This window comes from Oratosquilla oratoria, chromosome 23 (assembly GCF_046742065.1).
Source record: "Oratosquilla oratoria isolate Oo_2021 chromosome 23, ASM4674206v1, whole genome shotgun sequence".
In the NCBI taxonomy this organism is placed as follows: Eukaryota; Metazoa; Arthropoda; class Malacostraca; order Stomatopoda; family Squillidae; genus Oratosquilla; species Oratosquilla oratoria.
In genome coordinates, this window is record NC_134799.1 from 20,478,623 (window position 1) to 20,491,300 (window position 12,678).

Consider the following 12,678-nt stretch of genomic DNA (forward strand, 5'->3'; position numbering starts at 1 on the left):
GGTGATTTTGCATTTTCAATAGTATTATATCTAACTTTCAATTGATCAGAATGTCTAGGCCAAATTAAATTTCCACTTTCAGTGAACACTTTTACAGCATAATTTCTGGCACCTGTAACCTCAATAATAATGTCTGGTTACAAAGGTTCACCTCTAGAATAGTTTTTTTTGCAAAAATTGCTTATCCAAATTCAAATCTGCTGTCTACACAATCAAAAGCATTTTGCCTTAACTAACATGTTCTCTTCCTCCTTTGTTTTAGTTGCTTTACATATGTCAAGAGGAGATTTTCCTGTGAAACATTATTTCAGCAGGGCTTCCTTTTGTACCTGATTGAATGGTTCTCCTGCTATAATACAAAAACTTACTAACTCTTGTGTTAATTGATCCACTTTGATATTCTAGCATCCCCCGTTTCAAATTTTTAATATCTCTCAGTTAATCCATTGGATGCAGGATGAAAGGGAGCTGGATTGATTAGTTTTATTCCATTCCTTTCATAAAACTCTGATACCAGCAGAAACAAATACGCAGCATTATCAGAAACAATGACATCAGAAATACCAAATTTAGCAAAGCTTTTCCTTAATAATTCCATATCAGCACTAGTCATGCTTGAAATACATTGAGCATCAATAAAGTTAGAATAGGAATCTACTAAGATAAAAAAAAATATACTTATTTTCTATTGGTCCACAATTATCAATGTGATTCCTACTCCAAGGCTTACTAGCAAAATTCCACATCAATTTACTTGAAGCTTGATTATTTCTAACATAACATTCATTACAACTTTTTGCAAGCTCTTCAATATCATCAGAAAGCCTGGGCCACCAAATGTTTTCTCTAACCTCAGCTTTCATTACAACAATTCCATTATGACTGGAATGGAGTAGCTCTAACACTTCAGCTTTTAAAGGCAGATGGAACAATAACTATTTTTAGACAGAACAACACCATTACAAATGGGTATTTAATTATTAACATGAGGGTTGAGGAAGTTTGTGATAGAGTTTGGGAGAGTGTGTGAAAGAAGAAAGTTGAAGATAAATGTAGGTAAAAGTAAGGAGATGAGATGTACAAGGGGTGAATGTGGCAGCTGACTGGAAGTGAGCATTAAGGGAGAGCAACTGGAGGAAGTGGATAGTTTTAGATACTTGGGTGCAAATGTGGCAGGAAAGGGAGGAGTGGAGGTGGAGGTAGAATGTAGATTGAGAGAAGCAAGTAAATGCTTTGGTGGATTAAAAAGTGTAATGAGAAATAGACATTTGGGAATGGAGGCTAAGAGGAGATTGTATGAAGGAGTGATTGTGCCAACAGCACTGTATGGGGCAGAAACATGGAACATAAAAGAGGGAGAGAGGAGGAGTTTGAATGTGTTTGAGATGAGGTGTCCGAGAAGTATGATGGGGGTTACTGGGCTGGATAGAGTGAGAAATGAGGAGGTGAGGAGGAGAATGGGGGTGGTAAGGTGGAAAGGGAGTTGGGAGATAGGGTGGATGAAAGAGTATTGGGATGGTTTGGACATATCCTAGGACGTCCTCTCATGTTCACTCCCTCCACATCTGCCTTCCATACCTCTTTTACTAGTCTTTCTTCATTCATTCTTTCCATGTGTCCAAACCATCCTAATACTCTTTCATCAATCCTATCTCCCAACTCCCTTTCCACCCCTTATTTAAATGCTTAAAATCAGCACAAATTCTCATTTTACCTGAATCTTTCAAAACTGTTACAATGGGTGAAGCCCAATCACTATAACCTACAGGTTCTATGATTTCATTGTCCAAAAGCTCTTGTACAGCAATATCAACTAACTCTTTATGCACTAATGGCGCTTGCCTTGCTTTGATGGATTTAGGAGTAGCATCTTTTATACGTATTTTAGTTTCAACTCCTTTAATAGTTAAATATTGAGAATCAACACCGTGTGAGATCGAAACCTTTATTGGTACCAATAAAGGTTTCGATCTCATACGGTGTTGATTCTCACAGTCTTGTCGGCTTTTGCCATTGTGTTTCAGTTAAATCTTCATTCATTTTTATAACCAAAAGTTTAGAATTATCAGAAACATTCATTCTATTTACTGATTTCACTTTCAAAGCTTCATCTAGACCTGTGATTTTAATGCTTACTTTGTTCACTAGGTCTCTACCACAAAAATCTAGTGTGAATCAGTAACAAAAAATCTATGCTTTGTACTATATTTGTTAATCTTACTACAAGATCAACTTGACCCTTTACATTTATTTGATGTCCTCCATAAGCAGGATGGAGTCATTTTAACATTTAGTACTTTTAGCCAATTTTCACCAGACAGTGAAACACATAAACCAAAATCTATCTCTAAAGGTATAGATTTATCATTTAACACAAACTTGTACATTTCTGGTTTAAGAGATTTTATACAATTACAAGAAAGTTTCAGCAACATGTTTTTATCAATAACATTATAAGCACCACATTGGTGCTCTAACTCATTTTTATGTGCTGGTTCAGGTTCTGAAATTGATTTTACATTTTTATTCTTAAAACTCTTAAGAGCTATTTTGCATCAAACTATTATTTGGTTTGTATGAATTGTTTTGCTTAAATCTACAATTTTTGTTCTAAATGACCCTTGTGACCACAAAAGCAACATTCCAAGTCATTACTATGCCAAAACAGAAATGCTTAAAATCATGTAAATGACCTCTTACAAAACAAAAAATTTGCACTGGTTTGTTCATGCACATGAAAGGACTAGATATTATTAAACTAAAATTTTTCTTATGGCCTACTGAAAAAATGTGTATCTGGAACATAAATATATTATGTATATATCGAGAATTTATCATATACCAAAAAAAGCATCTCTTAAGGCAGGATCTATGTCAACACTTTTTGTTGCACAATGCACATGAGGTTCGTCACCAAAGATGGGAAGAAATTGTGGTCTTGGTATTGCCTCATCAAATACATCCTCTATGGGTTCAAATTTGGCCTCTGAACCAACAGATGACTCACTTGTATTGCAACCATCATAAGAGAGTTGTGCTTTGATGTTCCCATTACATTCCACTTCTTGACACTGATCATTTTTCTGGTTAACTGGACTGGTTATGGTAGTAATATCAGTAAAAGATGTGGTGTCTGACATGGATTTCACTTCCCTTGTTATGATAGTCACCATGGACTTGAGCCGATTTCTTTCTGTCTTAATGGGTTTTAAGATAGAAACCAGAGGTTCCAACAGTAGGTATTTTTCCAAAATAGAGCCATTGTGTATCCAAGTAACAAGCAAACTCAACTCATCCATCAAATAGAACCTTCTTAGGTGGTGAATCTGAAAAGTCAGAGAAGGCAATTCACTAGTATATGTTGAACTTAGTGTTCTCACTTTTTCTAGGAAAGACTGAACTGCTCTTAGTATTTATAGTTGACAGAAGACATATCAGATATTGCAATATAAAAGGCATAAGTATCTTTTATTGAGATTAAAAGCCACATAAATCAAAAGAGGAGCCTCCTCTTTTCTTTTTCAGAAAATACTAAAATACTTATAGTACTTAGTGGCAGATATGGTATGACATGTCCCATGCCCAAATGAAGATGCATTTTAAACTGACAAAGAGTTTATCAATATTTTGGCATCACTATCCAAACAATTCACAGTTTATGAATGCTCAATAAATTTTTAATCCAGCTTTGCAGGTTACCTCTTATTCCATGTGAAGCAAGTTCATTTAGTGGTTTCTCATCCAGGACAGATATATCAATCAATCAATCAATCCTTTGCCCCTGGTCTCTTTTGCAAAAGACCTATAATCTTCAGGTAACCAGCAATAGCACCTGGGTGGGTCCATAAGTCACTCAGGGAGGATATATTGCATTGTTGTCCTGGGATTGTTAATGAAGGGCATTGTAGTGCAAGGTTTTCTGTGTTCTCTGTGTGGTGGTTGTATATGGGGTAGTTTGAATTTGGCCATACCTGTTCTATGTTGATACTGTTTCAATGTCATCCATGAGGAGCTGGGATGGGAGAGGTGGATGGGGTGGTGGAGGGGAGTGGAATGGGTGGGAATAGGTAATTAGTGCCTCTGACTTCACTACCTCCTTTATAAGGGGGAAAAAAGCTCTTGGTATATAGACAGACTGTTTCAATGCTGGATGGTGTCCAGAGTGCAGGTGTGCCTGTGTAGTTCTTAGCAGGTGTGGTATTTTTTTTTTTTGGGGGGGGGGGGGCTTATACAGATAGTCATCGACTTACGTCCGAGTTCGGTTCCGACAGACAGGTCGTAAACCGATTTGGATGCAAGTCGGACTTTATATATATATACCGTATATATTACCATTTATATATATATATATCATACATATATATACATATTACCCTTTAAATATTATCTTTGTTAATGTATATTATATTTAGCATACTGAAATAGTCTTAGCATCTTTGAACTATGTTGTATAGTATTTTTCAACCTTTTTATAATTTTATCTGATTTTCTTTGGGAAATGTAGCCTAGGCCTAAGCATACTGAATAAAATCCTATCATCTTTGACCTATGATATTTAATACCATCAGACTTTCTTTAGGAAACGTATGCATACTGAATAAAATCTTATTATCTTTGAGCTACGTTAACATTCATTAACTTTTTTATAATTTTCGTTAGGAAACATAGCCTAGGCCTACGCATACTGAATAAAGTCCTGTCATCTTTGATCTACAAATACTTTTTGTCAGTTACATTAAAATCATTACAAAGCAAAATTAGGAATTTTTTTTATCTTAAAACACATTCTTTTTGTTTACGTACTGTACTGAAAATATTGTTATCGACAACAGACTAGGCATAAACAAAGTGTTACATTTTATTAATTGCAAAACATAAAAATACAAAATGCTGTACCGAACATATTGTTATCAATAACAGACTAGGCATGAAAAAGAGTTTTACTGTTACATTTCATTAATTGCAAAACATTTAAAAATACAAAATACAAGGGAAAATTAGGAATTTTTTTATTTCAAAACACATTCTTTTAGTTTACGTACTGTACCGAACATATTGTTATCGACAACAAACTAGCCTAGGCATAAAAAAAAGTTTTATCGTTACATTTTATCAATTGCAAAACATAAAAATACAAAATGCAATGCAAAATTAGGAAACATTTTACTTCAAACAAACAAAATGAAAGAATATTTAGCTGGCTGTGATGCTGACGCTGCCGGCAGCCTGCCAAAACTATCATACTCGCGTCTCGCGGTGTGCAGAGTAATTGTACTGCATTGCCAGGTGTAACATTGCAATTCTATTACTCTATTAAATGTTAAATATTATCACACTATCTCGTGGTCGTAAAGTCGATCAGTCGTAAGTCGCATAGGTCGTAAGTCGACGACTACCTGTATTTGGGGTATTGGCTGCATGTTATTGTGGCAAAGTAGCATGCAGTTGATACTTTAGGGTCTATATTGGACACCCTATGGACCAGAGCTACACATCATTTTGTCTGTGATAGAGGACTGTTCACATATGACATTTTTATTATAATGCGACTGTCCCTCCATTATGCTGTCCCCCAACCTCTTGTTGCTGTCCTGTACCATTTCTCAGAATATTCATTTCCTTTTTTTTGCCCACCCTGTGGTGGGTGATAGAAAGCTGCCACCAAGTCTTCCCCCTTGAATCGTAAGAGGCGAGAAAAACAGGACCGGGATTGGGACTAGGTATCCTCCCTGTAGCCCCACAGGGGACATTCCTAAAAAAAGTAAAGGAATAAGAGGGTCTAGGAGTTTTCCAACCAGTCCCCTAAGGTTTGGGTCTTTTCATGTGCGTGGATGTAGTACAGATGAGAGTAAAAGGGAAGAGATAGGCAGTATGTTTGTGTTGGCTTTGAGTGAAACTAAGTTGAGAGGGAGGGGTGAGTGTGAGTTTGGGACTGTAGTTGGGAGGTTCTAAGGAGTGAAGAGAGGGCGAGGGAGAGAAGGGGTGGCTATACTAATAAGTGGAGAGATAGGTAAACATGTAGTGGAGTGGAAGGAAGTTTCTTCAAGGATAATGTGGATGAAGGTGAAACTTGGAAAGGAGATGTGGGTTTTTGCAAGTGCATATGGGCCTGGTAGTGAGAAGAGTGTAGAAAGGGAGGCTTTTTGGATAGATTTAAATGAGTGCATAGAGTGTAGTAGTTTTGGGAGATCTTAATGCTAGGGTAGGAAATGAACCAATAAATGGAGTGGTTGGGAAGTGTGGAGTTCTGGGAAAGAATTGTAGTGGAGAGTTAATGGTGAAGATGTCTAGAGAGTTGATGATAGCAAATACAGTGTTTAGGAAGAAAGTCAAGCATAAGTACACATGGGAGAGGGTGGTGGATGGAAGGGTGGTAGATAGAGCATTAATAGAAAATGTAATGGTAGATGGGAGTATAATAGGAAGAGTTAAGGATGTACATGTTCTAAGGGGAGAGAGTGGGGGAATATTGGATCATTTTTTGGAAGAAGGTAAGTTTAGAATGGAGGATAGATGGAGAAAGAGTAAAAGGACAAAAGGTAGGGAGTTGCTTAGAGTGAACTGCTTAAATGAGAAAGAAAAGGAGGAGTACAAGAAGAAGCTGAGAGAGGAATGGGAGGAAGTGAAGGATAGAGTACAACTAGGAGTGGAGAAGGAATGGGGATGGTTCAAAGAGAGAGTCATAAGGTGTGCAAAGATGGTGTATGGAACAAGGAGGATGGGAGGAAATAGAAGGAAGGGTAGTGAGTGGTGGGATGAGGAAACAAAGAAGGTTGTAGAAGAGAAGCGAGCTTTCACAGATTGGTTACAAAATAGGATGAAGGAATCATATGACAGGTACAAAGAAAAGAAAAGTAAAGCATAAGATAAAGGAGGCAAAGGGGAGAGCAGATGTGAAATGGGGTAAGAGTATGACAGAAAATTTTGAAAGTAATAAAAAGTGGTTTTGGAAAGAAATTAAGAGTCGAAGAGGAGGCAAATCAATTAAAGAAGAAAAGGTAAAAGGTGCAGATGGAGAGATGATAATACAAGAGAAGGCAGTAAGAGGAAGATGGGCAGAGTATTTTAATGAGTTGCTAAATGTGAAGGAGGATAGGGAGGGAAAGGTTGTTGCAGTGGGAAGCACTAAGAAAATGACCATGATGAGTGAGGAAAATGGAGGACAATTAAGGAAGGATGAAGTGAAGGCAGTTGTTAAGATGGTAAGAGCAAGTAAGGCACCTGGTCTGGATAAATGTCATGCAGAATGTCTAAAGAAAGGAGGTACAATGATGGTGGACTGGCTGGTGAGGTTATATTTAATGTTTGTTTAAGAGAGGGTAGAGTGCCAGAGGACTGAAAGAGTGCCTGTATAGTTCCACTTTACAAGGGAAAGGGGGACAAGTGTGAGTGTAGTAGTTTTAGAGGGATCAGCTTGTTAAGTGTAGTTGGGAAGGCTTCTGGGAGGGTCTTGATTGGGTGGATTAGGAGAAGAACAGAGGGAGTAATTGGTGAGGAACAGTGTGGGTTTAGGACAGGTAGAGGTTGCATAAATCAGATTTTTGTGGTAAGACAGATATGTGAGAAAGCTATAGGAAAAGGTAAGGATGTTTTTTGGGCTTTTATGGATCTGGAAAAGGCTTATGACTGGGTAGACAGGAAGGCACTGTGGAAGGTTTTGCAGATATATGGGATAGAAGGAAAGCTTCTAGGAGCTATCAAGAGTTTTTACAATAGTAGTAGAGCTTGTGTTAGGATTAAAAATGGAGAGTGTGAGTGGTTTGAGGTAAAGGTGGAGCTTTGTCAGGGATTTGATATGTCACCCTGGCTGTTCAATTAATACATGGATGGGGTGGTGCACGGGGTAAATGCAAGAGTGGTGGGTCAGGGATTGGAGATGGTTAAAGAAAATGGAGAAAAGTGGGAGATAAGCTAGCTATTGTTTGAGGACAACACTGTGCTTGTAGCAGGATCAGAGGAGGGATTGAGGAAGTTAGTGACAGTTTGGAAATGTGTGTGAAAGAAGGAAGTTGAAGATAAATGTGGGTAAAAGTAAGGTGATGAGATGCACAAGGGGTGAAAGTGGCAGCAGACTGGAAGTGAGTATTAAGGGAGAACGACTGGAGGAAGTGCATAGTTTTAGATACTTGGGTGTAAATGTGGTAGGCAAGGGAGTAGTGGAGGTGGAGGTAGAATGTAGATTGAGAGAAGAGAGTAAATGCCTTGGTGGATTAAAAAGCGTAATGAGAAATAGACATCTGCAAATGGATGCTAAGAGGAGATTGTATGAAGGAGTGATTGTGTCAACAGCACTGTATGGGGCAGAAACATGGAACATAAGGGAGGAAGAGAGGAGTTTGAACATGTTTGAGATGAGGTGCCTGAGAAGTATGATGGGGTTACTAGGTTTGATAGAGTGAGAAATGAGGTGAGGAGAACAGGGATGGAAAGGGAGTTGGGAGATAGGGTTGATGAAAGAGTATTGGGATGGTTTGGACACATGGAAAGAATGAATAAAGAAAGATTAGTAAAAGCAGTGTGAAAAGCAGATGTGGAAGGAGTGAAAATGAGGGGTCGACATAGGATGACATGGATGGATAGGGTAAAAGGGGCTTTGGGAAAGAGGGGAATGTCTGTTGAGGAAGGACAGGAGAGGACAGAAGACAGGGGTGAATGGATAATGGTTGTATATAGATGATGATGTGATGCATGAGGTGGAATGGGTGGGGGATGGGGGGTGAGGGAGCATGTGTGAAAATTAATTTGATGCAACCCAAAGGGATTTCTCCCTGTCTTCTCATTTTCTGCATGAGGACCCAGGCAGGGGGCAAGATGCATGGATGACCCGTCATGCAGGAGGTGCCAAGATAAGAGGGAGGGAAAAGGGTGGAGGGGAGTGGAGTATGATAGGGATGGAATGGGTGGGAGTGGTTTTTATGCCTTTGTATTTTGGCTACCTCCCTTATAAGTTGGAAAAAAGCCTTTGTTATATAATTTCTGAAGCTGGTTACCATTTATGATATAATCTTCACATTTGTCAATATGCAAAAATATATACTTATCAATGTTCCACTCAACTATCCATATAATTTACATGAGTCAAATACAGAACCAGCCAAGTCCCTGGGGAACACTGCTCACTATATCACACTCACCAGTTGGATGATTTTCCATTAATAGCAACCCATTTTCTTTCAATTAATCAAACTTTGATCCAATTATAAATACCTATGATGCCATGCGAGTGTAATTTACTGAGTGGCTGATTGTGCAGGGCCAAATTAAATATTTTTCAGGAAGGGAATTCAATTTTCCTCATTACTCATAATCAGAAAGACTTATGACTATATAAACATCTCAAAATATCTTTGATCTTAATCTCTTACCCTGTGAACATCTGGCTTAATTTTCAGTCTTGTCTTCCCCTTCTCACCAATTCTCTCCTTTCTTAACCCGTACAACATCAGTGCATACGTCATATGCCGCAATTGTTTTATAGATTGAGCTTCAGCAGCCTACATCATATGCAGCAATTTAAAAAAAAATCGCCAAAAATAGGCATTACGTTGAGGGTCAAATCTGTGGTAATGACTAAGTAGCCCTATCCATTGGCTAAAAAAGGCACCTAAATTTTATTTATTTATTGACAAAACTGGCAACCCAGGCAGCAATTTTTCAGGGGTAACTTGAGTATAAAATCAGCCTTTAAGACATAATTTAGGTGATTCTGGTGTACAAAACGAAGTATGAGGAGGTGAAGTTGCACTTTGACAGTTAGGCAGGTACTATTTACTATGTATTCAGACATATAGAACTGGTAATTTTGCACTGCCAATTTTTGTAATAAATGCGTAATACCAAATGTACCTGGGCAATAATGGTGTGATGGATGCTTACTAAAACATTTGCTAAAATAATAAGAAACACCACATCACCTATCCTCCATGAAATTATAAAAATAAGATACTGAAGAATCAATTTACCTTATAACAAAGTGATAAATATTTGCCAAAAAATCCACGAAAACTATTTATAAACATGCTTTCTGTAAGTGTCAGACTATTATGGGCAACTGTACATTGACTTGAAACATCATAAATGTCAAATTCCTTCACTGAAATTATAATGAAGCTTCCCTGAAAAAAATTGCAACCTTGTTCAACCCGTGTGAGGAGCGAAAGAAAGTCTACAGATGTTCTACCCAACTTTTGCACGTATATCTAAAAAAATCTACTCAGTTTCTCCACTTCTAGGCTAAGGTGAATAAAAAATAAGCAAGATTTGTTGGTTTTACATAATATGAGTTGATTTAAGCAATAAAAAAAAAGAAAAAATAATAATATATAAACTAACCTGTGCTGGAACAGAAGCAGAAAAGGGAAATGTTACAACAGCAAATTTGTTGTGATATAAATCATCTTTGCAGTAAAATTCATTGTAGACTGACAAAGCAAAATCCCACTGGTTTCTGATGGGAGTCACAGCTCCTTGTGATGAGTCCGACACAAGGAACAATACTTTAGACGATATGTGTATTGTTTCCTCTATCCACAAAGAAGGATCCTGTAAGGAAAGGTTTTCAGTATAAAGCCTGGTATGGTGAACATCATACAAGTAGTCATTGTAATGTCCACATTTTTTATAATTTTTTTGTTCTAATTTATCTGCAATTTCTGGGAACGATAATCACATGTATGAACACATAAGGATGCCACCTTGTACATATGCGGACTTCATCTCTGTCTACCCTTCAATGTTCATAATAACTCCTCTTTCTAACCCCCCTCTCTTCAATCCCTAACTACCACCTTATAGATAAAAATGTGTCTGAACCCACATACCAAAACTTCAACTTATTGTAACATGTAAAACTCAAGAGGAAAAAATGGTAAAGAATGATCAACCCATGGGGGAGACCCAAACAGAGGATGGGGAATCAAGAAGACATAGGGGACAAATTCAGGACTTGGAGCTCAGACTGAACCAGAGGAGGGGCCAGCACCATTGTTGGAGTGAACCACCCAGTTGCCAACTGTATTGTGAGTACTGTCAGTCCAACACTCACATGTTGTGAAAATGCTAGAGCAAACCTTCAGCTGATCATTGCTTTGACTGTAAACAACCCGGTTGTCAACATGGAAACAGTCAATGTCCAGCCCATACTAACCTCCTTCCTCAAAGGAACCAGGAAAGAAAGTTGTGACTATAGCTGGTGGCCATACCTTGCCTACAATAAATGTAATGATAGGAGATAAACTAGTGGAACCATTAATGGACACTGGCAGCTGTTACACACTCACTTCAGAGAAGACTACCAGCAAGATTAACCCCTTCACTCCGGGCCAAAATCTCGCGGGCAGCATTAGCTGCCAGACGTGCAATGTTGCGTCATAATACTCGCATTATAAAAAATAAAGTCACCGCTGTATTGCTCGTTCTCTCTTTCACCCATGAATTTTGATAACCATAGAAAATATGATGAAGCCAGTTTACAGAGTATGGGGGTCACGCAGGTACAACTACAATAAATATAATCAAGACGCCGACATCGGCATCCTTGCGTACCCACTTGCTCCTCATGACGCCTACATAGGCGTCATCATATCGAAGGGGTTAAAGGTGAGATTAACTACAATCATAACCCTCCTAAACTACAGTATAGGGAGTTACAGGTTACCCTAAGGATTTTGGGGATGATAAAAACAATGATTAGTATAGGGAATGAAAAAAAAAAAAAAAAAAATCAACAATGGTTTCCCATAGTACAAAACTCCTATATATCCATTGACGTCTTATTAGGGTGCAATGTTCCAAAACAATGTTCCAAAACAATGTAACAATGTATGTAGTGTAAGCTAAAGTCCAGTATTGCTGAATGAGACCTCCAGGAACTACTCAAATTAATCTCATCACATCGGTAATGCTCGATCCTTATCAATCTAGATTTGTACCCATTCTAATAGCAGGTACCAAAAGTTACACTCATTGTATAGCTGCAACCTAAATTTGGCCAAAATGGTCATCCTTACCTGGTAAATATAAATGAAGAGAACCACATTCACCTTCCTCTCATAAATCACACTAAGAAATAAAAAACTTATCAAAAAGGGACTATTATCAGGTCATATGTGCAGATTGAGGACTCATCCTCACTCAGAGTACCACCCAGCATATTCACAATGAACTACTCCCATACCAACATCAAATAAAAAATGAAGGGTCACGAAGTCAGAATATTTTAGAACAAAATTAAGCTTATCTCTCAAAAACTGAACAGGCAGGATTGGAAAAACTCATTCTCCAACATGACTCTTTTTATTCTAGAGAACAAGGAATTAGTGTTAATTGAAGGTCCTCCAGTACATATTAAAGTTACTGACCTGCAACCTAGTTGTGTGCCTACGTACCGATATTTAGAACAAAGGATATCATTGTTGACATGTTACACGACATGGAGCAGAAAAATCATAGAATGATCCATAATGGCCTGGTTGTCACCTATCATGTAGTTGTAGTAAACAAGACAGACGGTAGTAAGCTAATGTATCTCGACTACCGCCATGTCAATAGACATCTCACAACAGTTATATGCCCTCTTCCCCGTCTCAAGGAACTAGTAGAATAAGCCGCGGGACATAAATACAACCTAACATTGGACATGTGAGAGGCATACGTCCAAACTTTACTTGATGAAGACAG

General features: G+C 37.9%; 1 protein-coding gene across 1 annotated transcript in view; it reads right to left on the bottom strand.

The window, feature by feature from the left end:
- Window positions 1–807: 807 nt before the first annotated feature.
- LOC143037732 (uncharacterized) overlaps window positions 808–12,678 on the bottom strand; it is an 82,724-nt gene continuing 70,853 nt past the window's right edge. Inside the window, exons 9-10 of the mRNA XM_076206279.1 lie at window positions 10,333–10,542; window positions 808–3,326 (exon numbers count right to left, since the gene is read on the bottom strand). Coding sequence (XP_076062394.1) covers window positions 2,835–3,326; window positions 10,333–10,542 — 702 coding nt within the window. The 3' untranslated portion in view covers window positions 808–2,834. The remainder of the gene's footprint in view (window positions 3,327–10,332; window positions 10,543–12,678) is intronic.